Source organism: Bombus impatiens, unplaced genomic scaffold, assembly GCF_000188095.3.
Source record: "Bombus impatiens unplaced genomic scaffold, BIMP_2.2 scf_0504, whole genome shotgun sequence".
Lineage (NCBI taxonomy): Eukaryota > Metazoa > Arthropoda > Insecta > Hymenoptera > Apidae > Bombus > Bombus impatiens.
In genome coordinates, this window is record NT_176923.1 from 72686 (window position 1) to 100558 (window position 27873).

General features: G+C 40.0%; 1 protein-coding gene and 1 long non-coding RNA gene across 12 annotated transcripts in view; one reads left to right on the plus strand and one right to left on the minus strand.

Moving 5' to 3' along the window:
• LOC100748494 (serine/threonine-protein kinase tricorner) overlaps nucleotides 1-27873 on the minus strand; it is a 40464-nt gene that overhangs the window by 8502 nt on the left and 4089 nt on the right. The window contains exons 1-3 of one of the 11 annotated variants that reach the window (XM_012387982.3): nucleotides 8590-9283; nucleotides 8247-8472; nucleotides 7891-8143 (exon numbers count right to left, since the gene is read on the minus strand). The exons of 3 other annotated variants lie outside the window; for them this stretch is intronic. In XM_012387982.3, the coding sequence (XP_012243405.1) occupies nucleotides 7891-7978 (88 nt within the window). In that variant the 5' untranslated portion in view covers nucleotides 7979-8143; nucleotides 8247-8472; nucleotides 8590-9283. Of the gene's footprint in view, nucleotides 1-2591; nucleotides 2629-2757; nucleotides 3164-5057; nucleotides 5160-7890; nucleotides 8144-8246; nucleotides 8473-8589; nucleotides 9284-9765; nucleotides 9864-20317; nucleotides 20516-21043; nucleotides 22615-27873 lie in introns of those variants that run through there. 7 more of the 11 variants (XM_003491078.4, XM_024368995.2, XM_033321815.1 and 4 more) reach the window with 7 other exon arrangements.
• Nucleotides 5159-6795, plus strand: LOC117151884. Its single transcript, XR_004462039.1, has 2 exons — nucleotides 5159-5553; nucleotides 5704-6795. It is a non-coding gene; the product is annotated as an uncharacterized LOC117151884 (long non-coding RNA).

Here is a 27873-nt window from a genome sequence, read left to right on the forward strand (position 1 = left end):
ACACATTCCTAGTATCTGTGGTAATATTTGATAGATGAAAAAATCCTTTACCTTTTTTCCCTTTTCTCAATTATATTTATAAAAACGTGAATTTCCATGAATATTCACAGGTTAACAACCACCCTGTACAATCTTGACCGAAGGAAAATCGAAGCAAGACGACTTTGTGCTCGCTTCGGAGCAGGTATATGTACTCTAAGTGGCTATGTTCGATCATGGTATATACCGACCGAATTAAATACGAAATACGATTGTTTAGGTCGATATGCATGTACATACATTCTTTGTATGCAGTTGCTTTATACGAACTTGGTAAAACGTTATTATTCCGCTTGAAGCTATCGCGCGATCGAGCAAATAATTCAGAACGATGTCGCGAATCGACCGGAATTGACCAATTAACAATTAGACAGTACGTATTCGTCAATAACCTGAGTAATCAATTTTTTATCGTTTAATAAATTTTATCGTCTATGTATCGATTTTCTTCGAGCAACGCCAAACGAGAATTCATCGCGTGGTATAGCGGAATTAAACAAACGGTACATTCACCTACAAAGCCGAACAACCATACGATTTTCTGAGAAGAGACCCTTTCCGAAGCCCGATTCTTGATTCCGCTTCTTTTCAAACGTGAATTAGATTAGAAGCATCGTTTATTTTCGCGATATCGAACAAACGTATCGGTGAAAGAAGACTAGCCTGATCTACGTTCCTGACGCGGCCTATATCCTTGCTCGATTGGAAACGAGAGGTCAACGTAGCTCTAGGCGAAACACGATCGAACGATCGCTTTCTTTCGAACGATATTCTTAAAAAGCCGTGCTTATTTTCAGCTATCGCCAGCAAGTGCACGCGTACGAACGTCGAAACTGTCGTACTTGTACGAGCAATAGGCTCGTTCGAAGAAGTTCGTCGTTTTGCGATGTAAGATATTTTTATAAATATTTCCACTGTTCCGCGCTCTTTCAAACTTAACACGTATATCGCACAATTTATAACGGTTTATACGCGATCGATTCTAGCCGAACGTATCGGCCAAATATGTATATACAAAATTTGAGTCTTTTCTTTTCTTCTTCTTTTCAGTGACTCTCGCGTTTGCATTTTTCAACATTTGCCAATTTTACCGACAGACCGAAATGGTTTGATCGTTGCTCTTGTATCTGTAGCGCGAGTAGTCGTAAACGATCAATATCGATCCGATCGCTTCATCCGGGTAAAAACAGTCCCGCATCGGTTCCATGCAAAGGCGTAGCTCGAGGAAAAGCTTTTACTTTGAGGAACGTCTCTTTACGAATAACGTCTCTTTGATAGTCAGCGGAGACGACCTTTGAGAAAAATAACATCTTCGTTCGATCCGAATAGTCGCGAAATACAAGCGATTTCTCTCAGGTGTGTAAGCGCGTTTCGTTCTCCATGAATAAACATTGGTTAGAATTAAAAAAAAAAACCGTCTCAACGCGCTACGGCCTCTTGTTATTTGTTGAAAAAAGAAACGAAAAATATCGAAGGTTACAGTTGACGTTACTCACTTTCCGCAGGCTAGAATTTGATTTTATTGTACGATGGTTTCGAAAAGCATCAGCTACGTATATACTAACGTACCAAAACCGACGAGACCACTCGTAGAATAATAAATCGTAGGAATGGTGGAATGGCTGAAAGAACAACAATGGTCGTAGCGCTTGTATATATCACATGTATGTATATCTGTGTCACGCGGATGCCCGAGCCTGAGTCATTCGCTCCCGTTCGCTCGCTCGAGAGTTCGTTGCTCATCGTGGCTTCGTACCATGCCCCGGTCCCGTCCCGTGCTCTTTCACCTACTAACGGTTGGTTTACCGTTCTTCGACTCTTACCGAACGCACCACTCTACACGAGCCGCGCTTGCACATCAAAAGGCCCGATCGAACTGACCATCGTTCTTCTTCTCAGCTGGGGATACTCGTGCAAATCGAAACGAATGTTTCCGGTTCGAGAAAGACGTTTGCAAGGAAATGCAGAAAATCGAGTCGACTCGCGGAAAGAACGAGTCGCTGCGAAGCGCAACTTCTACCAAACTCGTGGACGTTTGTTTATAGTTTCGAGTTCGGCGTTTGTTCGTGTTTTACGTCAGAGCGGCAGGCGCGTTCAACGAGTTTTACGAGGACGCGTTGTCGCTATTTTAGGTATGCGCGGTATTAGTCGATGCGCAATAAAACCGTCACTTTACGCACTCAAAATAAATCGCAGTTCGAACCATCGTTCGAGATACCGTATCCAAGAGTCGTCGGCTACAACGGTTCGTCCGAATTCCAAGACACGTGAAACGATAATCGCGCATAGTTGGAGAGCAACGAATAACCAAACTTTCAAATAGTTCTATAATTACGAAACGTTTCGCGAATGCTCGAAATATATCGCGTGCCACTTTGTTCGATAGCTACGATTATGTATACGTAACGTTTCGTTCGGTTCTTTCCTCGGTTGCCTCGAAGAACGCGGACTTTGTGAGACGATTGTCGAGAGTTCCTGGAAGACGGTGTCGGTCAGTCACGATTCACGATTCTCGACACGACGACGACTCATCGACTAACTCGACGACTTACCGTCGTAGAAATATTGTAACATTACGTAAAAGAGAACGCTAGTGTCGAGCTTAAACAATGTACGTCGCGATCAGAAGAAAAAAGTAGGAAACAACGAAGCAACGCGTGCACTTTGACGCAAGTTAGAACGAGGTAGATCGTAAAGGAAGTTAAAAGAAATTCGTACTTTCCTTGTTATCGTTGGCGAAGCGGTTTCACGCGACTGCGCATCATTCGACTCGTCTTTGGTGTTGGTCAGCTACGAATATCGCGTGGTCGACGTGGTATCCAATTTTAGCGGGTTTCGTCAAGACCGTGGAACACGTAGACGTTGGAACGGCTACGAAAACGCATCGAACAAAAGAATGCACTTTTCTTCGTGTTCTCGTCCCCAAGGATCGACGAAACGACGACGACAACGACGACGACGGCGGCGACGACGGTGACGACAAGGAACCACCGAACGACGGATGCCCACTTCCAACTCCGACTATACCACGACCACGCGACCTGCTCGTCATTCGAGCTTCTCTCCAAAAACACGGCAGAAAGAAGAGCGCGACGGTTCGAACCGTACGAGACAAACGCAATGAAACGCGTCACACAAGTGGCAACCGGCGACTCCCGATCTCTTTCTCTCGTCTCCTTCTCTCTATGCCCGCCGAGATCCTATACGTACACTATACACAACGTACAACCCAAGAGAAACTTCGTCCAGAAAACACTAGCACGATCGGAGGGGAGGAGGATCGAAGTAGGAGGAGAAGACCGAAAGTGCGCGTGACTACCCCGACCACGAACTACGAACTACGAACCACGAACCACGGACTGCGAACCACGAACCACGGACTACGAACAACGAACCACGGACTACGGACTGCGAATCACGGATCACGGATCACGGACCACGGACCATGGACTGCGGATTACGGACCACGGACCGTGACGCGACGATCTAGCCAGCCTACCCTCGTCACCTGATCACAGTTACCCACTTGTGCGCTACCGACGTCTCGGTATTTTCAACCCCGCCGTCGTCGTGTACTCATTATTTCTTTGTCTCTTTCCTTCCGCTCTCTATACAAGTATAATCAAACCCAAACGTTCACCGTCCAACCAATCTTTCCAATTTAATTTCTTGGTTAACGGCACCGATAGGATTATCGATTAACGCGCTGATCGACAAACCTTCCGCTGATATCGGCTTCTAAGGGTGGGTAGGGGGGTGTCCTCTGAAACGTCCACATCTTTGTTCACGCGGCACTTTCCGTAAGAAAATTCAACGCAAAACAATACGTCGGTGGTATGCGAGTACTCTAGCGAATGCTACAAACGTTATACGAAGACATTTGTTAAAAACTTATTTCTTCGTTTAATCTTGTAAATCTGTTTTGCAGATGAAGAGTTTACGCGAGTAATGGTAGGCAGATTAACAAAAGATATAGCGGGACGGTACAGTGCGACGAGGCGCTCACATTGCCCTCTATCTAAGTACATATAATACATCGTCCACCTCTTCACGTGGGAATATTGATTTCGCCGCGTCAGCTGCTCGCTCAGTTGCTCGACTTTGCTTGCCTATTCGTCGACCGTTCGTCCTCCGTTGTTCGCCGCGAACGCGCGCGCGTTTACTCGCCGCTTGCCCAATCTAATTCGTACACTTGTTCTACCACTTTATACGTTAATTTGCATTGCTCATCTACCACGTGTTTCCCACCTCGCAAACGTCACGCGATTATCGTTCGTTTAACGAGCCTGTTTCTATGTCACGATCAATTATTACCTTTTACAAAAAATAGGATTTTCGCTTTTTTTAATATTTACCGTACATGCGAATATTTCAACCGTACGAAACGTTCTAAAATGTATCGTTGATTTACATTTTTAACGCGGCGATTCTTCGTATTTAATTTTAGGGATCATCGACGTTACCTAAACTTAACTTATATTTTCCTATGGAGAAAACAGATTGATTTTCAAATACATTGTGGAAAATAACCTGTAAAACGCGTGTGGAGCCCTGGTCCGAGGTCAAGCGTGAATCATCTGTCGTGATTCAACGAGTGAAATGAAAAATTATTGGTAATCGCCATCACGTGGAACCAATTAATTTTAATAACGATTTATACAAGGTTATATAACATTACTAGAGTATTAACTGCATGTTAACGACGGTGAAAACACTTTCTCCTTTAATTCCAGAGTTATTCCTTTTTTTAAACATATTTTTTGGAGATTAATTCGAGTGAATGCAAAGAATAAGGGAAACGATCAACGAGAGAAAGATTTTATCTTTTAATTTCATCGAAATCGTGTTAAAATAACGCGATGTTATAGCATGTGTCGTAATTCTTGTTCTTAATCGCGACATTCTCCAAGAAGTCCTTCGATCGTAGTTTCCAACTTTTCTCGATAAGTTTGTCGGAATAATAAATATAGAGACAATATAACGAAGAAATTATGCGTTCCTTCGACGATTTCTCTTACCGTATAATCGAAGAACAAGATTCCGACACTGGTAAATTTTCTAAATTTTGTAATTTACCAGCCATTCTCCCGCTCCAAATTTACACGAATAACGATACTAACCTGAAACATAAAAAAAGATCATACGTAATGATAACTTTATTTACGTATATATGTATGTGTCTGTGCGTGTGCATATCGGCATATCGGCGTATTTTAAATCGGTACAAAATCAAAATTTGATATATCGAGTTTATTGCGGCGTGTCCCGAGTTTTCCTCGATTCCTTTTTGACATACTTATAGGGTCAGACGCACGAATATAGACGCACAAAATGGAAAGAGGGAGAGGTTAGAAAATGAGAAGTTAGGTGACATAGGCAATGAAGGAAACGTTACTTAGCGAGAGGAAGTGTTTTGGCTACCGCTAGTAGCTCGTCCTATATTTCCGATATGAATATATTACAAGAAGTAGCATAGTGTTATTTCGTCGGACCATTCTTTCACACTGTCCATTCGTGAGTATGATCAATTTTGACATTTTTAAAGATAACGATTTACGATCGTAATCGTTGTTTAAAGAAATGAAAAATGACGTCGAATTTTGTCTTATTTATCGATAGAAAAGTTTGCTCGTACGGTAAAATTCTCTTTTCTCTATTCGGTAGCTGTGTTGCCACGGTAACAGCCTAGATTCGAGAGGTTGGGAGATGCGAACCCACAGAGCAGAGACAAAGGGTAGCGCGTGCGCTCATTCGTTGGTCCGCCTACATATTTGTACATCTACACGCTTATACACGTACACGGATACTGGTAAAATCTGTCCAGAAGAAGAACAGAAGAGAAAGAAGAAGAGAACCATTGTCGCTCGATCGTGTCCTTTTGTTACATATTTCCGGTAGCAGGGCTTACAACGGACGTAAACAATCCATTGAAATATACGGGAATGTTCCCGTCTTTGTACACGCGTATAGCCGACCAGTTCCGATTTAACAAAGTCGACGAACACTCGACCAATTTCCTTTCCCTGAAAACATACTTGTCGCGCGACTATTCATTTTCAATTTGTGCTCGGCTAATAATTTCCGCGTTCTCGTATCGGATCGCTTTTCGAACATTTGTTGCCTACTGCGATCGATGAAAACCAGGTCACGCTTTTCCTCGTATCAAGAAGACAGGTAAAGTCAAACGAGGCCATTCGTCCTCGTAATCACGCACGAACAATCTTGCTAACGTTTTACTTTAAATAGCCAACATTAACAAATTTAAACGACCGCTTGCATAAATATGCATATTTATCGCATAATCGACGCGATATATTCGCAACACATATTACTTTAAACAAGAGACTTTGGAAAATATATTATGTCGTGCTTAATGTAAAGAGAATTCAAAGTTCAAAGATCGTACCACGTGTAATGCCTTGCGCAAAATATTGTAACCTCGCTGATCGTGCAACGTTTCTCCAGGTATTACTTGTATATCGTTCGACGGATAGAAAGTTTGATTACTTGATAAAATACCGTAAAACAAGAACTAGTCGGTTTCGCGTCAGTTAACGCCGATTCTTCTAGATACATATTTTTCCAGATTTTGCAAACGTATTTTCTCGAAAAGTATTCGAAAAGTGCACGTAGGAATTTCAAGAAATTATCGCAAGATTAGTGAAAGGCGACTATTGTAAGATTTCGAAAGAAGATTTCACTTTTAATTCTACATTACGTACGATACGAAACGAGAAGAGGCGAGAATAAACGAAAGAAGGGAATGGGTACTTGATATCGTCTAATATAAATAAAATACGAATACAATCGTAATTTTTTAAATTTCTACTCCTTTCTTTATCGTTCTCATATTTTGAATACTTAACCTTGAAACTGATATACATATTGATATTTTCACTGATGCTTGACCAACGAAAAAAGTGGGATTATCGCAAGAATTTCGAGCGTGACCTGACCTTGTCCTAAATTTCATTGCTCCTGAGCCTTTCGAGAATTCAGCAAACCAGCTCCCTCTAGCTAGGGCAGTGTTTTTCAAACTGCAGGATGTGACTCATTGGAAGGTTGTAAAATCGATACAGTAGTTTATATAATACACACGCGCGCGCGCGCGCACTACAATAAAATTATCTGCCTATAATACGGCAAAGAACGAATGATCGAAGAAAATATTACGAAATGAAATTGATCAGAAAATCATGAAACGTACGTAAGAGATATTTTATTTGAAAGATTATCAATATTTACTTTGTACTATTTAGAGGATTTCGTTGATATGAAATCGAGACTCGAGAGAAACAATTTGAAATTAGGAAAGATTCGAATATATAGGTACGATAGCAAGATCGAAATGAAACGAAAACGCGGACAAATAAGAAACTAAATTTTCAACGATTTTAATTGATTCGGGCGTATGCATATGACACGCGTAGAACGCATTTCAGTAGATTAGCAAGCAACGGATAGCTACAGCGATGGAAAGTGAAAGTCCCTCCGTCTAGCGACCAACGTTTCGTTTCCATGTACTTTATTCGACCTGCTATGATACAACGTATCTTTGTATTATACGTAATAATATCGTTACGCGAAACACTTGCTCGGTTAAAGCAGACGATCTAGCAAGAGGTAACAACGAACAGTTACAAACAGTTTAAAACTCGTATGCCTAACGATTTTTAGAATTTATCGTAGTTGGTACCGTTAAAAACCGATTATTAAAAGCCGTTATCGAAGATACGCGGCAAAGCTATAGGTAAATCGCGTATTTTCAAACACGGCACGATAACCGTTAAAAGTATCGGACTCGTTACGCATAGGATAATGATATGATTCATACTCGTTGGTTAAACTGACCCGAAAGATAAGACTTGGCACAGGTAATGTAGCTGCACATTTGTCCTATCTTCGTCCACACAGTCTTGAACAATTCCGAATTGTACATTGATAATTGGTAACAAATCGTAGATTCCTTCTCGATCGTTTCACTTGGTCACCGTTTCTCGCGATTCAAACACATGCGCAACCTTTCGAGCGTACCGTGTCGCCTCGCACAACACTTGATCTTTTACTTGGCGATATTTGTTCTTTTCGACTGCATAATTTCTTTCTAGCAACAGTTGTGTAAGCTCCTTACCTGATTTACGTAACGTTTACGCGTTATCGAGGAAAGCCTCCATAACGCAAAAACGTCGAATAGAAATCAAACCTACCGAGGGTTGGATATCGACAAATTCTTCTTTTTCTCTAATTTCAACGAATAAAAGCCCGATAAACGTTTGTCGACGATGTAATTGCAGCGTATATAATAATAAATCTCAAACTACTTTATCGAGAGATCGTCGGTCGAGTTATCGAACGACGTTAAAAGAAAGCGCAAACGTTACAGATCTTGCTCGAACAACGTTGTAACGATACTTGTAACGTTGCAGTCGATTCCTATAAATAAGTAATTATTATCCTTGACTCTTTATTAGCTTCTGCTCATCGACACGACCTTCGCACCCGCGATTGATTACGTCACAGAAAATGTACGATCGCGCACACGATACTTACATACTTCCCTTTACCAACGCCAACGTGTTTATTTGCGCGTTCCGTTCGATCTTTCCATCCTCAAACGTGGAAGAAAAAGTAAGGTAAAGACGAGTCGGATCGTATAGCAGAGTATGTCAGTTGTATCTCTATCCATCAAGTTACATCAATTTCTTACGCACGAGAGATTGAAAGAAGAACGTCTTTTTATTCGAGTACACGGATGCGTATATCGAAGTTAACGAAATCCTTTTTCTCGCAACTTACTCGTATTCGCGACAACTGTTCGCTTTAAAAGAGCTTTACGCAGATATAGGCATCGTAGTGCGAACTAAAAACCACTATTTCCGTATCCGCCAAGGTTACGTTGTTAAAGATAAAAGCTAAACCAACAGAAACTTCCTGCTTCGATGCAATATCGATAATCGACGGCTAATTCGAACGTTATCGAGCACGCCAAAATTATCGTTGTTCAACCTTAGCAGCACGATAATATTTCTCGCAAATATGCATAGATCAGCAGCGAAAATGTTAAAATACCAAATTACGCAGCCAATTCTTTTAACGCTTGTTCCACGTTGCATATTTATATATACATTATATTAAACATTTAGTCGTTAATTAGCATCTATTGCGAAGTAGCATTCGTCGCGCAAGTAGCTTATTTCCTTTTGTGAAAAAATTCAGCAAAAACGATGTAGCTGCAACCGATCGGCTGATTTCGCGATTAAGAAATATTTGCCGCTTTGTTCCTTCGATTACACGTATAAATTTTGCCAGTGTCGCTCGTCTTTTCCTTATTATCGAAAGCCATTTAAAACTTCTACAACGAACTGTCATATAAATGTTCACTTTTACGCACGAGTCGTAAATTCTTAAATCCGTAAGTAAAGTTTTCTATGAAAAATTTCAGGACAATCGTAAGATCGAATTTATAAGGAGAAGAGTAACGTCGCAGAGTTATTTCACAAAAAAAAAAAGATTCGCTCGAGAAGAAAAATTTGGTCGCGATAGTACGAGTGGCAAAAATGATCGAGCATCGAGAAGAAAGCAAAAGCGCAGAGCTGTGTGTCACTGACACGCGGACGCGAACACGACATGCGACGCGGCGGCGAAACGATCCAGAGAATCGAAAGAGAAGCTACGAGTCAACTGCGTGACGCGATACGCTTTCGGAAAGAGGTGCACGAAACCCACCGAAATCGAAGAGGAATACTCGAATCGAATATTCGAACGACTGGAGCGCACGTACGCGAACGTAACTTGGTGACCGTCTAACCGAGTGACTGAACGATCGACTAACCGTGGTCGAACGAACGCGATCGGACACAAGCGAGTCCGAGTGGATGATACGATGAAAATAGGGGGACTCGATGTGTGCCCACACTGCCCAAGTGCCCACTATGCCCACTTGTGTCCACGCGTCAACGTATGCTCACGCACGTTTCTTGCGTATTCGCAGAACGTGCATCGACACTCCAATTAGTTACATATTCGTTTCACGTTCGAGAGTGTTCCAAATTAAAATCATGAGCATTTTCGCGCACACCTCTCCTGAACATTCGGTGAATAGGTCATCGATCATCGTTTATCGAGCCACCGTTCACGATTACGCTACTTCGATAACGGAACTATAACGTTGTCGAGATTTAAGTTGCAAATTTGACAAAAAAGCTCGATCGAATATCGACAAATTTTACCGTTATGTTCGTCAACGCGATACGAACAATCGCTCGTGAATCGCATCGCGTAATCGTGTCTCTTATAAACATCGTTACATTATGTACGTTATTTTGCATGTACGCTATACGTGTAAATGGATAATAACGTATACATGTAAATCGATATGGCATGGAATCGTATCAATCGTATCAACGATTGGTTTATGGAAAGACGATAAAACGAAGACGACGTTGGAGCGTAGCGAGGTAGAGAACCATGGTAGAGAATCAGAAGTTACCGGTTGTTTCGCGGCCCCAATTGTTGCTCCGGTGACGGTAGTTTTACCAGTGACGTGATCGGCGTGAAGGTGCACGCGGTCCTCGGTTAACTGTACTTTGGATCAAAACTCGAGCGGAATTCGTACGATCGAGCGTAAAGCTGTTATAAAATCGAATAAACGTACGAACGAACGAACACGAAAACACAACCAGTCGTCACGGATCGGTCAAAGCAGCGATACTTCGTTTCAAAGTTATTCTTTTTTCCTGATATTTTTCTCGCGGTGGATTTAAGAAAAGTTCGTACAAAGTAGAATTTGGAGAACATTACATATCGAAAATACACCAGTGTCTCCCTTATCCGAACTAACTGGGAGACAAAAGTGACTGTTCGGATAATAAAACAATCGATCATATGAAGTTTCGTTTATGCAAATACAGGTTAAGGTTAATTGATAATTTCTTTAAATATTTATGAATCCCATATTTGTTTGCCCGCTAAGTCACATAATTCTCTCGATACAAGTACGTAATTGCGTAGAGTTATTCTTTTTGTACTTCGAATTGTCGAAGCATTTTTTCGAATACCACCTTCGCTATGGTACAAGAAGGCACCTTTTCATTAGCACTTTCGTTTGCTCTTTCCATTTGTATAAAATCGTCGTTATTATCGTCTTTATCGTATCGAAACTACTACATACTACTGCATTAACATTTTTTTCCACCGTTGCTAGCATCGTAGGAATCTACGTTCTTTGGAGAATTTTCAATCCAATGTTTTTGTTTTTTCGTGTCTGTGATCGTGGCTTTTCCAACACCATGTATTGCTGTTAATTCTATCGCATTTACGCCACTTTCCTGTTCTTCGATTACGTCGTATTTCGTTTCGGTAGTTAGAACGCCGTTACTTTCGTACTAAACTCTTCTAATTAGAATTCTCTCGACCGGATAGACCAAAGAATACATTGTACACGAACATTAATAAAATATGTACATATCTGAAACGGAAAAAGGCATCTATTACCGGGAAATATTATGTACGGACGATAGAAGAGTTTGGATTTTTAAATATTTGAACAGGAGAGATCTATACCGTATACGTTTTACGCAATGTACAGCAATCGTAATTTGAAATCCTAATTGGGAATTTGAAATATCGATTCAGAAGTGATTTTTGTAGCTTGAGATTCAAGGTGCTTCCATAAAACGCGCACGACCCTGAGTACAACAGCTAGGCCAATTGATGTCGACGCTTAATATTTTAATTTACAACCTCGCTATATCGTTTCCACCGACTGTACTAGTCGTACGCGGTATTCCATGTTTCACCGAACGTTTCTTCCAAACGTGAAAGCATATTCACAATTAGACTGTTCGCGTCGACAGACGAATGACAAACTAGACGCATAACTCGTTTTAGTACGATCGATCGAGTAAAGTCCGAGCCTGCTTCGCGAACGATCGAACGCGCATCGTAATACATAATCGTTAGGTTGCTTGCTCGCATCCTACTTTTATCCGTTATTTGCTCCCGTTTCATAGTATCCCATTCGAATAACAAATATCCTTTTATTTCTCTCTTCTTTTTTATCGTATATTTATCGTGATACTAATAACGCTCGGAGAGAGGAACAAAGGCTGTACATACGTGGTTATCGAGAAACGATATTAAAAATCACAATAACGTACAGTCGAATAAACGTAAATGATCGATAGCGTGGACTTTGAGAGAACGTTACTTTAAACGAAATTTCAAGCAAACGTAACACGTAGCAGAGTACATGCAGTATCTAGTACGAAGTACGATCAAGTTGGACATGCTTTAGCATGTTTGAAGAACTTTTGCCAAAGTCATAGCATTGGTTTTTGGCTATGGTTCCGAATTCCTTGGCTTAATTTTAGTTAACGCGCGCGCGTGTCAAGGACACGATATTACAAAGTACCCTAAACAGTCGTATTATGCCATTTATCCATTCTTACGCTACAGTTTACGCTATAGAGTGATATTTTGTAGAAGAGAAAACGTAGAAACGAACGTATAAAGTTGTTAGAAAAGCTGACTTGCTCGCAATGTTTCTTTTCTTCTCACAAAGTAATTACTTAGAGAATGTTACGTTACTGCCTTTTCACGGGGCAACTTCAACAAAGTCATGGAAAACGCATTAACTTCCTGAAATGTGAGGTGTACCTATACTTGGATACGGAGTTGTGTGAAATTTGCACCTTTAAATGCGAATTTTTACAAAAAAAAAAAAAAAAAAGAAAAGAAAGAAACAAACGGGATTCGTTCATTCAATAGCGAACAAACGAAAATTCTGAGTGGACAGACGTGGACAAATCGTGGATAAAAGAGCACTGTTCGTCATTTGCCAAAATTCGTATCGGAGAGTGGCAACTTTACCTGACTTGAATACCGGATAAGGCCTGACTCGACCAATTACTATAGATGTTTTTAATTACGCTTACGACCCAACAGTTACGATCTTGCGCCATACACGTCGCCTTCGTTGCAACGACTTTTGCTCGATTTTCACTCTATCTATCGAGCAAAATAAAGTATACAAAATATCGTAATTACTATACGTACAATAAAAATATTCGACTTCATATCGCTGATAGATCGATAACGAATAAATAAAGTATTCGTAGGATTACTTGCGAGAATCTAACGAGTATACGATCTCTGTCGCAACATCGACTGTTATACGCTAAGTACGTATAACAGGAACGCGCAGCAAGGGGTGAATAGGTAAAACAGCGAGCAAGGCGAAAGGAGCAACGCTAACTAAGTGGCAACGCAATCGACTGCATTTTAACCGGCAAGAGAATTTAAGACTCGTTGCGAAATATATTACATATAACGCGAGAAGCCTTGAAGTTTCCGCGTCGTTAATTCAGAGTAGAAGTGAGAACAGAACAGAGAGAATCGAATGAGAAATAGAAAGCTACCCACCCAACTGAGAACACTCGTTTTTAAAGCATATGCGTCGAGTGTTCATCGATTTTTAATTTAAATCCTCGCCGATGATTCCCATATTTTTACGATGTTCGCACAACATAGTGATTAACAAAGTGTTTTCGTGTTACCCTTATCGACACTAGAGCGAGCAGATAACAATGAAAACAAGTAGTTCTCGTGATATGCACGACGATTGATCGTACCCATGTACATGCTGCCGGATAACGCCGAGTACATATTTCGTGTTTCCCTCTATCCTGCTCTGTCTTATATTTTTATGTGTACGTAATATCAAAATCCAAATCTAATATCTGAAAATTGAAAACACCTGTTCGCAACATTTTTAAATATCGATCAAACCACTTTAGATGCTTCGACGATTTCGATATACGAGACGAGTTAAATTATGTCATTACGATTGTCTACGGCTGAATCCGATCCCATCTCCGGTATGCGTGACTTTTTGACAACAACCAGCTCTCGGTAAAATGGTAATGCTCTTTAAATGTCGATGTGTATCGCGTAGAATTTCATCTCTAGTATAGAATGACCAATTCTTCGGGATAATCGTTTGATGAGATTGCGGACGCGCTGTTTGTTTTTTCCGTACAATATCCCAGTAACGAGATATAGTATATCGATATATTTGTTTTTCGTTCTATCGACCTTACTGAGTTCTTCATATTCCATGGTCGCTCGAGTTTCGAGGAAGAAAAAACTGTGCCACGAGATCGATGTCCATTTAAAAATTTGCTTCCAATCTATTACTCGATGTGTGAAAGAATGCGTGGAACAAGCAATTTTGCAAAGTTACAAAACTGACAGATTAGGTAAGCTCGATCGCGTTTCCTTTCGACGACGGAACCTCCTCCGAGATTATAAAACGACGCAACGATAAACGAATCGCGTAGAAATTTAATTTCCCAAGAAAATTTATCGATGGAGCGATGGAGCGATGCAACGATTTGCACCATCGTGATACACCGCACAAATAAATGCTCGTACTTAGAAATATAATTATAACGATATTTCAAAATTGAATATCATTCGATAAGCAGTTGTTTTTAGCGACAACGTATACGCGTTATCGCATCCTGTTCATCTCTGTCCCGAAAATAACAAGATTTTTAAATCTTATTCGCTAACGGATACGTTCCGTAAATAAGAACGAGAAAGTATAAAACATAATTTCGTGCGAGCGATGCGAACACTGCTGTACACGCATCACAATGGTCGCTTTGTTCGCGAACGAACGCTTGGGCGTACACACGTAGCAGATACATCGTCCATGTACATTGTACTTACATACAACATCCCCGTCCATAAGTATCCGAATATTTACGTATTTACGGATTTATATTTTATGAACGAGAGCGTATGTATAATAATATGCCGAACAGGTCAAGTAATTCTCGACTTCGCTTGTAAGATTATACGTATATATTTTGTTTTTGCGTGACACCAATTGCCAGAGAAGAAAAAGCATGTTATATCTACAGTTACATCGAAGAGGATAGACTGCACGAAGAAAATCAAAGCAAAACAGCGCAAATGGAAAGGGACCGTGTAAACGCTGTCATTTCTCAGATTTCGATGACGGAAAGCTTGAACGATATTTTCACCAATTACTTAGAAAATACTAGAAAAAGATGTATAGTCGGTTGAGCCGACCATCCGGACACTTTTATAATCGACGAGTAGGCGGCAAAAATAGCCGATTGATCGGCCTTAAATTTTTAATATTTTTTTTGTCTTTTCAATTCTTTTAATTTTAATCTTTCTTAATACGTAATATACTTACATATAGCTATATATTTGCACGTAATATAACTATGACATAGAAAGTTAAAAATAATAATTGGCATTTATTGAAATGAACGAAGTAAGTATTCAGCAACTAGAAACTTAAGTCGTTATTTCCTAATTCCATTGTAAGAAAAATTCCTTAAGTCGAAGAAACAAGATGTAATAAAATAAATATGACGATGTTAACAAAATTTCTCTTTGGTTTCGTAATATTAAACATACATAAAGACGCGTTCTATAGCGATGTATGTATGTGGATATGGTATAGAATAAAATATTAAATTCATTAATTTTTCCAAAGAACTTTGTTCCTCTATTTAACGATCTTATTTCAAATTTCGAAATACCGTTACACGCGAGCGTGCTTTGAAACTTAACCGTACTTTCGATTTCTTGACACATCGAAATTCGTGAAAGAAATTACACAGCATTTTCGAATCTGACGAGACGCGATAAATCAAATACTAATTTTTATCATATTATACGTTATACCACGCGATTAAATACGCTATATCGTACGATGAGATATATGTTTCCATTCGATGAAATATATCGTCTTAGTTGCTCTTGCGCGATTTAATAAAATCGGGGAAAAAATACCTTGAGAAAAGTACGATGTACCTTCAAAACGGAGATAGACGTGAGAATGTTCGTGTTCGCGTAGAAAAACAATTTAAAGCAAGTGACACACTCGACGGTATTCTTGCTCGAGCACCTATGTGTATGTAACCTCCTTGAGAGATTACAAGCCAATGACCTCGTATCTGATAGCGTATTGCGTGACAACGAGTATTCGACGCAAACGAACGTTTCTTCGCGGAAGAAAACGTTCTTTCCTTTTCACCCGCTGTTAAAACGAAACGTTTTACGAAAACTTGACCGTCGATTTTGACTACCGTTAAACTAAACTAAAACTAGCCAGATATATATGTTATATGTACATATAAAGAAGACAATTTTATGGTAATTATTTAGAAAAACGACGCGTTCTCGATTTCGATGATTCTTCTCGAAACTAAGACAGTCTGGCGGTAACGTATATGGAAAGCAGTCGTTCGAAACGTTGATTTCTACGACATATTGAAAAATTATAGAAGACTAAAAAGGAAACACCTAGCAGATCTCACAAAGGATATATCCTAACAAACACGATGATGGTATCCCATTGGGAGTAGCCACCCACGTGATAATCAAACAGCTAAAAAATTCTACCAAATGTCCAAATTGGACAAATTGTGAATGTGAAATATTAAATAAAAAAAAAAAAATATTGAAAAATTATGGAAATGGAGAACGCGTAGCTCGTTAAGAATTACCAACGTTATCACGATTTTCCGTTGCTTCGAGTAACGTGTAAATCATAGACGATATGTATCTCGTACGATGTGCGACAATAAGCATTTGCAAGGAAAAATTGGCGTCTCTTTGATATAAACTTTGAAAAAACTAATACTCGTGGCTTATGAATTTCCCGGAAGCAAGCATTGTCTTGCTACGAAGAGAAACCGATCGTGATTCGAATCCCAACTTCCACTTTTGCTCGCAACGTTGCCAGGTGATACATCATACATACTCGGTTTCACCCACGCGCAAACAAGCTAAGAATTACACAACGCGTAAACGCGACATCGTTGAAAAATCTCTTCTAGGCTTTCTCGTATGAACCGACTATGGTAACGAATCTCGTATAGAATATGTAACGTTACGTTGAGTATCGTAAGTTACGATTCAATTACGAATTGAGACAAAGTACAAAGTACGGAAGGTTGTTAATTTCTCGGCAAGTTTGAGAAAATTCATCGACAGATGAATATTTATCGATTTATCGATTGATATTTCGTGCAATGTGATTAAAACCGGTAAGATGCTCAAACGACGTATGTATCGCGAGGCTGCAGACGACGAAGACGGTAATGTCGTAAATTTCTAGTAGAGCTATTTGGTTCGATGTTCTGTTTCATCGTTAACCGAAAAAATTGCGTTTCTCAAGACTTTCCTTGGAATATCTTAGGCTAATCCATAGACTAAGATTATAAGCTTCAGAATATTCGATGATAATTGAATTAAACGTCGCAGATCGCGAGAAAAAAATAACACGTATGTATAAAGAATCCGAAATTTGAAAATAAGTTTTAAACTTACAACGAGTATGAATAAGTCGCTGACACCGATTTATAAATAGATAAAAATGAAAAACCGAAAGAAAATGTGAAATAAATTAAAGACTTATTAACCGACGTTTAGTCTGAAATAGCGAATATCCATAGATATCGATAAATATCTAACGGGTCGGTTGAAATACGTAAATAAATAGATATAAAACTGCTGCATACATTACCAGTAAATAAGATGTAACAATCAAGACGATTATAAATGGCAATCTTACGTAACTTGTTTTTCGCTTATTAGTCTAATTAGAAACTCGGACTATGGTACGACTCTGTTATCGTTCGACATCGTCGTTCCTTATCCATAACTCGTTCTAGATTCGAAATTCATTTGCACTAATAATTTCGTGTACTTGACGGATACGTTAGAAGGCGCGAATTTTGTGATTTTTGCACTTTTGAACGTAGTATTTCTTAAATAGCGAAAAACAGTCGGACAACGCCTGACAGAACCGTACTGCTTATTTGCTTCTGTTAATTGTGCATGATTATAAAGAGAAAGGACATAACAGAGAACGCGGTTATTACGAATTCTACGACACGCCGTTGCCAGCAACGATCGCGACCTGGTTTGCACACCAAGTCTAATGTTTATTTATCAAGTTTACTGTTCGTCCTCTTTCCGGCCTAGTTATCGTGTCGTGCCACGTTTGCCGGGGAGTTTGAATCTCAAGAATAATCTTCTTTTGTTCACGAAACACTCGTTATTTTAGGCAGCGTTATGCACATTTGTTTCAAGGAAACATCGTCACAGTTAAATTCGACGATACGTCTACTCTGTGTAATCGATTAATATACATAACTCGACGGTTTGAATTAGAAATTTGTACGAAGATCAACATGCTCGTCTGACTCTAATACAAATTTCGTTGAATTTGGTTCAGTTTCCAACAACGATTAATCGGAACGGATAAAAACGACTTCGAGACGAACGAAGGAGATGTGACGTTCTTCGAGTAAACACTGCGCGAACACAGCGAGGATGCTTCTCTTACGTATAAGAGAAAAACGCTGTAGAAACGTATAGATGGACTGTTGAAAGATCGTGGAAACAATGGAAGCCCCGTTAATACGATTCTGCGTTCGTCATGGTAGCTCGAGTACATTGCACCAAATACTCGACGCATCGTTAAATACCAGGAACTTGACACTGATCGTTGCAGAGATTGTACGTATACTTGGCACAAACGTATGGTTGAAAAAAGTTATTTTATTCGACGCCGATTAACTAATTCAAAGTGATGATAAAAGACGTTAATTAATGAAATCGATTCACCGGGTTGGCTACTCCTTTTCCAATCTCTAATATTATTGTAAACATCGTAAAGCTTTCGTTGCCGTTAATCGATTAAATTGCTTCCTGAAATATAGTTTCGGCCGATGTACAACACAAGCATCGTCCTGAAAGTAATGCCCGTTTTGAAATAACAACGACACGAGCGTAGTTTTATTATATATAATTAAATATTTTCCAATACAACTATCACCCGTATTCCAACACTTGTCGCAACGTGAGACGAATTTCTGTCTGTAAACCTAACCGGTTAGGAGATCATACCTTCGACAAACACTTGTTTTCCCGCCATGCCTTATTCGTCCAGAAACTCTTTCAATTTTGCAAAAACGATGGTAATCTGGATCGTTGGATCGTTTGATACGCTGATCATCACTCGTAATGAATTCTCAGACACGTTTCTTCGGGTCTTTCGTAATGACAGACGGACGATCGGAACACTTACGATCACATACAGTTTCTCCACACGTATTGAACTCCAGCACCCATCGTCTTACGATTAATTCGAATATAACTTTATTACAGTAAACTGCCGTAATTCGATGATTCAAAAGGTGAATTGCTTTTGAACGAGCATATTAAGTATTAGGAAAACGTAAATCGTTATCGGCGGGATTTTCAATTTGCATGGCCGTTTTAAACGTATCGAACTACGACGACTCTAGTTAAGTACTTATAGATGAAATTTTTATTTTAAATAGGAATATCGTGCGACCTTCTGCAAGCACGTTTCATCGTTTTATACGGCTTTTATGGGTAAACGGGTATCGCTTTCCGAGCGATCGTCGTAAGTACGTAGCTATGAGTTACGAAGGAAAAGATTGAAAGAACAAAGAAAATTCGTGTGGTCCTTCCTTAAACAAAGATCGAGAGTTACGAGTCGTAGAAAATCACAGTTAATGGAAATGCTTTTGTATTAATAATCGTACATGTACGATTCCTATTCAATTATCTGCTACCGTCGTGAAGTGTACATTTGCTTGGTAAGTAGGATCTTTTTATTAATGGCCATTGCCGTGTGTACGGAACACCTGCGATGACTAACAGTACCACGCAGCTAACTATAATAAGACGCGACTATACTCAAACACTTACGTTATTACGCAGTAACATCGATCTTGCTCTTTACGAGTAGGTACTCGTACGTACAAACGCGGCTAGTCTGACTGCAGTGGAATCGAACTAACCGTTGCTCCACGCAAACAGATATCGATGCGTAAAAGTGTAGAATTTTTAATAAAAAATATCATTTGCCGATGGTATTTCAATCATCGAGTTGTTATTCGCGTTGAATTCACCCTTTCGAGAAATCGACGATACCAATTCTCGATCAGTTCGTCTCTTTTACACCGTTTTACAATCGTTTACCTTTACACGATTGTACCTCGAACAAATGAAATAGAAAGTAGGAACAAGGAAGCAAGAATAGAACGAACGCGCGTCATACGACGAGATACGTACGATAAAATACCAAGAGAATAGGAAATATGAAAATTAAATCGCAAATTGCAAAGTTCGTTACAGGTTTCTTAATTCGTTGACGCGATAGAAAAGAAAGGTTGACGATCACTTTCCAATTTACCTGATTTTCCGATTGGCGGTTGACCAAGTCTGCTGAACCACCTGAGAAACCTTCTAGCGGTGGTGGCAGCAGGTGGTCTACATCCTTCGAGTATAACAACTCCATTATTGTTGTTGTTGTTGGAAGTTGGACGTTCGGACGGAGATGCTCTGCTGTACGGCGACATCCAAGCTGTGGTAGTGCTTTGGATAGTGGTACCTTTGACGGTAGTAATGGAACTGGTTATTTTAGCCGGGTGCAGCACCCAATCTTCCGAAGCGACGGGCATTTGTCTCGTCCTCTCGTCGGACGAGTGAAAGACAAACCCGCAGAATGGAAAAGTCATTCAAGGTTTTACACCCTTCCGCGAAGATAAGATTATCTAGGAAACTCGAGCAAATTTCCTATATGGTTTCGGAGGACGTGGCATAGGCGTATCGACGATAAGTTCGGCAACGTACGATCACGAAATTCAATGTACACCTTTTGTTTTTCCTAGTTTTTTCTTACTTGTGTAATTCATAACCAACCGGCCGATTCCGATGTTCGACGTTTCCTTTAAACTCGGCCAGCGAGTTTTTTCTCACGAGTCGCCAGCAAGAGAACGTACAAGTATAGGTACATATTTTCTTGTGCGCGCGCGTACCTCAAGTTTCGCGGTCGTCGCTTCCAACTTTATCTATGTTGCTCGGATGTTTGCTTTAGCAGCTAACAGTCACGTGCTTCCCCTTAACTTGTTGCACATACCTCGACGACTCTTTCTGTATTCTAAATGCGCCCTTGCTCGTCCGATCGATCCAAAGTCATGGCTGTTCCTTCGCTGCTGATCCTCTCTGCTGTTCGATGCAGTCGATTACCGTCGAACGACAAACGGAATTCGTATCTTCGTCGGATTTTCTTATTTTTTCTGCAAACGTAATACGGAGAATACGGAGGAATAGAAAGGTCGAATCACATCGGATTAACTAGTTCTTTGTAAATTCTCCCGACGTCTCCCGCGTAATATGTACGTTTTCTTAAAATTCTTATCAAAACGAACGACCTATTGGATTTATTTGGTACGTTATAAGGTACTTAGTTTTCATTGCAGCCTTTCTGAGTAATACTATGCTACCGCGGAATGGTAGTATCCAGGTAAATTATGCGGATAGGAAAAATAGTCTACGCGTATTTAAAATCGAACGCTCGATCGATCGAAGCAACGACTTTCGTTCCCGATCCGGCAACGCTTTCCGAAGATCCTTGATCTTCCGCGCATCGGAAAGATAGAAGAAATACACGGCACGAATTTGTCCTTAAGTAGGATTATTGCACTTTGTCCTACTTCGCTCGATCCAATCTAGTCTCGATTAACGGTTTCTCGCGGACCTACGTAAGAATCTTTTCGTAGACGTTTGCAGGAATCGAACGAACAAAGTTTCCTACGATCGCGGCATCACAGTACGTTCCATGTATGTATAGGGAAAAGGATGGCATTCCTGAATATTTCTTGTCCCTCCGAAGCGTAAACTCTTGGAGACTACACTGTCGGCAAAGCGTTTGGAGGTCGAGGTTGATCTCTCGCACTGGCGAACGTTGCTCGGTCGGTCACGTAGTTGCCGCATTATCCGTGTTTCGTTGCGCTATCATCAGCGACTACGTATTACCGTCGTTCTCGTCTTCGACGTCGTCGTCGACGCATACGGTTCATTCGATTCCGATAAGCTAACTTGCCGCCACTCCTATTCTTTCCTTCTTTACTCGCAACGAGCGATATTCCTTTCGATTCCCTCCCAGAGCTATGTACCGGACGTAGAGCAAGAGAAACGAGTACACGAATAAACGAATGTCGTTCGATCGGTAGGATGCGTTCCGACAAAGACTTACGCGATACGCGCACTAATTTTCACTTGGAAATGCACAGGCGATCGAAGTTTGCGCACAACAGGTAGAATCGGATCGTCGATCTTGTCGAGTCACGTCCGAAAAACACCATTTAACCCATATTGAGAGACGTCGTGAACGTAGGCCTCGATTGCACAATTTCATCCGGCTGGCGAGAAATTCAGCGGCGATAAGGAGGAAAACGTAGAAGCGCGGAGAGAACGTTGCCAACGAGTCGATTCTAACCACACGTCTCTCGACCTGACGACAGACTCGAACTGCCACCGACCAACCGACCGACCACGACCACCACTTCTCTCGACGCTGTCTCTGCCAACTTGCTTCTTCGTGCTCCTCTACCACTCCTCTTGTCTACTGCCGGCCTTCTTCCTTCTACCTCCCTCTTATTTTCTTTCTCTTTTCGATCCGCGTGCGTGTTCGTGTATCCATGCACGCGTATACCTTCACCACGGCATAACACCGCGACACCCGCGTTACCACTACCGGTACACTGTCGCTAACTGCCCCACCACACCGCTACTTTTTCTTCAGTCAACTCCCTCTCGCACTCGCTACTTCGTAACTGTTTCTTTATCTTCTCTTTCCTTCCTTCTTCGTTACTCGCGTAGCTTCGTTACTCTTACTGCACTTTTGTTAACGAATACAGTTCAGAAATGTCGAAACGAATACAGCTGGAGGTATATTTGCGACAACTTGCCGCTCTCTGGCACAGCAACACGTTGTCGTCGTGTTCCACCGTGCTGACGTTTACGTTGAACGTGTTTCCACATTGCGATACGATGGATGTGACGCGCGTGTGTACAGAAGTACTTACGAGCGTGGACGCGATTCGTAGGCTAGCCACGCACGAGTGGACGAACGAAGGTAGACGCGAAAAACATGGAAAATTGGAGTAAAAGGGATAAGCGCGTGATACTCAGCTGATGCAACGCGACTGTCAGACAGAACCACGATCTTCTGTAAGTGTGTAATCTCCATAACGTGACTTTTCGCCGCTCACCCTCAAACTGTTCTCCCTTGTTTACTTGTAGATACATATATATATATATATATATATATATATATTGCCGCGTAATCGTCCACAACGCGTCAGAAAATCTATCATACGTGTTTATTCTTCATCGTTCTTTTTGTTTAACTCATACTCGCCAGCGTACATATTCCACGTATTCTAACGAGCTTATTAAAAGCTTATACCAAATAGCGAAATGTCCAGAGTTCAGGTATTGGAAAATTATCGGACTTGCGGCAAAGATAGCGCTAATGATTTTCAAGATTGGTGCGTTACGCGTTAAAAACCTTTATTTAAAGGCAACTTGGCGAATAATTAGTCAGAAAAAATGCAATGTAACCACCTACGCGATTTCATAAGGGTCTTCCAACGATTTCTTTTTGCGTTCAACAGAACATCGTTTACGTTGAAAATGGAAAGTCGTCTTTATTATTCGGGCGAAGAGCGTAACCGCCCGTTCTAGAGACGAAGTAAAAACAGAAAGCGTGTCCGATCGAGTTCACTGAGACTTCACGCCTCTTTCCTTTCCTCTTTATTCGTTTATATTTTTCGTAAGTTGCAAAAGCTCTTGAACACAATGGGCACAGATATAATTTAAGAGGGGAACTAATTATTTTGATTCTATTTAATTCGTCGCTTCTGCCGAAACCCTAATCGAGAAATATACACAAAAGAGGAGTAAGAAATATTACATAATACACGTTGATTAATGACATTCGAAGCACCTATCAATAGCAATGTAAATGCGTCAAATTTTTCAAATACGTTCGATATCGTAAAACGCTGTACAAACATTCAAAGTAAAAAACCAAAACATTGTATCGTCAAATCGAAGATGATTAAAAACATTAACTCTCTTCTGTTTTTCAAGATTATAACGAATGAGTCGACGTTGTTTAATTTATATTATCATTACGCAGAATTTTTATTTAGATTTTGTATTGCCAGTGACTGAAAATGTGGTCGAATATGTACCAGTAAAAATATGCAATTATCGTTAAATCGATAGGCCGATCGTGTATGTGTGTATTTCGAGATCGGTCATGGAGATTGCTTCGCGCTAATGAAATTAATTTATACGATTTTCTACCAAAAATCCTGAGAGATGTCGATAAACATCTATTATCGAATATGCATTTACGTTTAAAGAGAGAGGAAAATCTAGATGTCTAGCGCGGATGTTGATTGGCATCGTCAGTCATGAGGTGCGACTGACACAGAGATCCCAGTAATAAATCGTAAAACGGTTGCCGGTACGGGTACGGTATACTCTGCATAAAAATAGAGGCGCCACCGAGGATTCCGTAATGAGCGTAAGTTATGCAACGCAATAAGGACAGTGCCCTCCGTATGCGGATAACTTCGGGAATTTCCGTTTCTGTACGTACGAGTAAACTTCATAAAGAGGGCGATACTTGTTCTAACGCGTCGCTGATGTATTTTGTTTAGTCTTGTAGTTTCTTTCAAGAACTTTACCTCGTCCGAATTCTACTGCTCTAACTTGAAATCTTTCCACTTCCCTTTGATCGCTCGACAATGGCGAACTTTGAGCAAAGGCGAGGAAAGGAATTATGTATATACACCGATGAGATCGTCGAACCGTCCGATCCTCCGTATCGTTTGTTCTCGTGGAGAAAGGTAACATATTGATATTCTGGATTATTTGTCACAGACGAGATACGTAAAAAATTCATTTCATTGCGTAAGTGTCCCTACCTTTGTAAGCAGAAATGTCGCAGCGTAATATGTTGCGAAGATCATAGGGTACATGACTTCTATTCGATTCCCGTGTATCGTGTAACTTGGAAAAATATCTTCGTTAATACTGGTGATCATTAAAATACACACTTGACCTAGAATACCCATAGGTGAAACGAATACAAAGGCGAGGTTACAGAAGGTTCGAACGACGAGGAGGAAAAACCAGGATGACAAAGAGAAAGACGTTGTTGGCAACGGTTCAAAGCGCAGTTCGACCTAACTAAAATACTGCAGTGCTCCACTACGTGTCGCATACCAGGTGAAAATATTGCGGAACTACTAGCTTACGAATTAAGAATATATATCGTGTAATCGACGGTATAACTCGATTATCGTCGTACTTTCTCCGCCAAATCGAATACCAACTCACAAATTTGTCAATTACTCGCAACTGTTAGGGATTTACCGAACTAGTCAGATAACGATCGCCAATTCAAATTTCGGCGACTTAAAAATTTATATCGTCAGATCCGATCGTATCATACCGTAAAAATAAAGACTTCGAGATTTGAAAATATTTGTAAATAGAATATAACTATATCGTCTACTTTAAAATTTTGAAAATGACGTAGTTACAACAATGCATAGACAGAGGTGGGTAATTTTTATGAAAAAGCTGAATCGGTAGAGCGATCATGTAAATACATCCAAGCAGGATTTCCACTCTAATAACGTTAACACAGTAGTTGGAAGGTGCGCGTAGTAACAACAGTAGTAGGAATCAACAATGCTAGACTACGTCAAAGATTTTAGTAATTTTCGTGCAACCAGGCACTACGCGAACAAGCGTATCTTGTTGCTCGCCATTCGAAGGTACCTACGTTACCAACCATTAACCAGCGACAGCGAACGATCGTGCCCGACGGATAATGCTTTTCAAATCTGGTATTTACGACCGAAACATTTCTTTCGTCCTTTATTTTATCTCGCAAAAATTGGAAAATATGATATTCCGTTGGAACGCAAAATTTTAAAGATAAAAAATAATATAACACATGTATAGAAAAGCATGATAGGGAGATCTTTTCCCGCTTCCCGTCCTTAAATTCTGTGGATTGTCGAAGAAAATCATGATTCGTCTACGACGGAAACTCCTAGCAATGAAATCATTTCCGCGTATTATAGGGAAGATTTACGGGAAGCTACACACTTTCCTTTTTTACCATAGAAATTGTGAAAACAATAGTCCTTACACAACAAATTATACGTCGCACGGCACAAAGAATACTTGTTTCTTGTGATTGTTTTCTCCCTGTCTTCTTTTGAAAGAATACATTACAAGATAAATTTTACAATAGAGAATAAACACGTATACATACATATAATTAAATATAGAAAATATATATGCCCGGAATTAAATGGAGTAAAATCTGCTTACAGTAAAGAAAAATAGCGACAAAGAGATAAAGTTGGCATCGTCGTATAATGGATTTTCTTTGTCCTTCTAAAGAAGCGTAAACGTAAATATACATACATATTGATAAATTTATCTCGACGTTACGAATTTCAACTTTCTTGTATTTAAGCAATCGATATGAACGAAAAGATTTAACCGAAATACCCTTTTCCTTAATGATATTTGCTTTAACGAAACAGATGCTATGTTAGCGACAGTGTCGATCTGTCGCGAAGATGCTGAAAAAGTATTTTCGTTTAAAGAAAGGAATTATTACGATGATAAAGTAGTAGAAGCGTGTAAATAAATAAAAATTCGTTCCTAGGTTTTATTGGACCGAGTGCGTCCAACTTTCTCACATATCGTATGACCAGCTTGAATTTCGCTCGAAAGATCGCTCGCCCGGATTCGTAAAACAATAGAAATAGAATTTGAAATTGAAACCTGTAGTTAGTAAATCAATTTAGATAATAAATGTCTTTCGTCGCATAAAATTCACATGGCGCGTACGTATATACCTACATATATGCCTGGAAATTCTCATGCGTCTGTTCGTGTCAGTTTAGAAACGGCTCTACCAATGTATAGAACACAGCGATCGATGAACGAACCAAGCAGAATGGTCACGCGATACGAAGCAATTTTCAACTGGTTTGTCGAAAAAATGTAGTAGTCTGGTAACGATCATTTCGTTAGTCGTGGTTGTAGTGTTCGGTTAAATAACGATAAGAATAATTTACTTATCTACCTACCTTTTCTTCTAGAACACAAGATAAGAAATAGAAAAAAACGCTATAATAGTTGTACCTTTGATTTAGTTATCCTCGTACGTACTACCGTTTATCGTATTGAACGGTATACGTACGTGTGTGTACAGAAAAAGATCATAACGAATTACTTTTTTAAATCTTTATAGCTTATCTTAATACTTTATAATCGCTACAATTTTATAATCTCTACCTCTACGTTTTACAATGTCGATATCAGACGAAAAAGATAATAGCCAATGAGAATGCAAACCGTTTGGAATTATAAAAACATCGTAGAAAACATTTTAACACGACATGGAAATCGTTTAGGCGATTGCTGTAAAAAAATTCACCGATGAATCATTCTGTTCTGTTCTGACTATTCTGCGTAGAACTTGTATCCATTGTACCGCACCGTCCGTTCGACGTAAAGTAGCACACACAATAGCCACAAAGATTACCTTTACGCTCATCTACATATGTACGTAGCTGTTTTCGTAAGAACCACGAATCCTAAGTAAAAACGATAATACTATTTGGACGTAGCTACGCCGTAAAAGAGGTTTTATTTATTCGAGACTCGTCGACCTTCGAAGCCTTGTTCTTTCAGAAGGCGAGTCGATGCAACAACACCCGTAAACGTTCGTCTATTGTTACAAATATGTTGGAATTAAGAAAATAATCGCGATGATTCGAGAAAGGCTTTTTATTTATACGCAAACGATATTTTATAAAGGCGAAACAATGTGTTTCTGTGCGTTCAGAGTAACCAAAG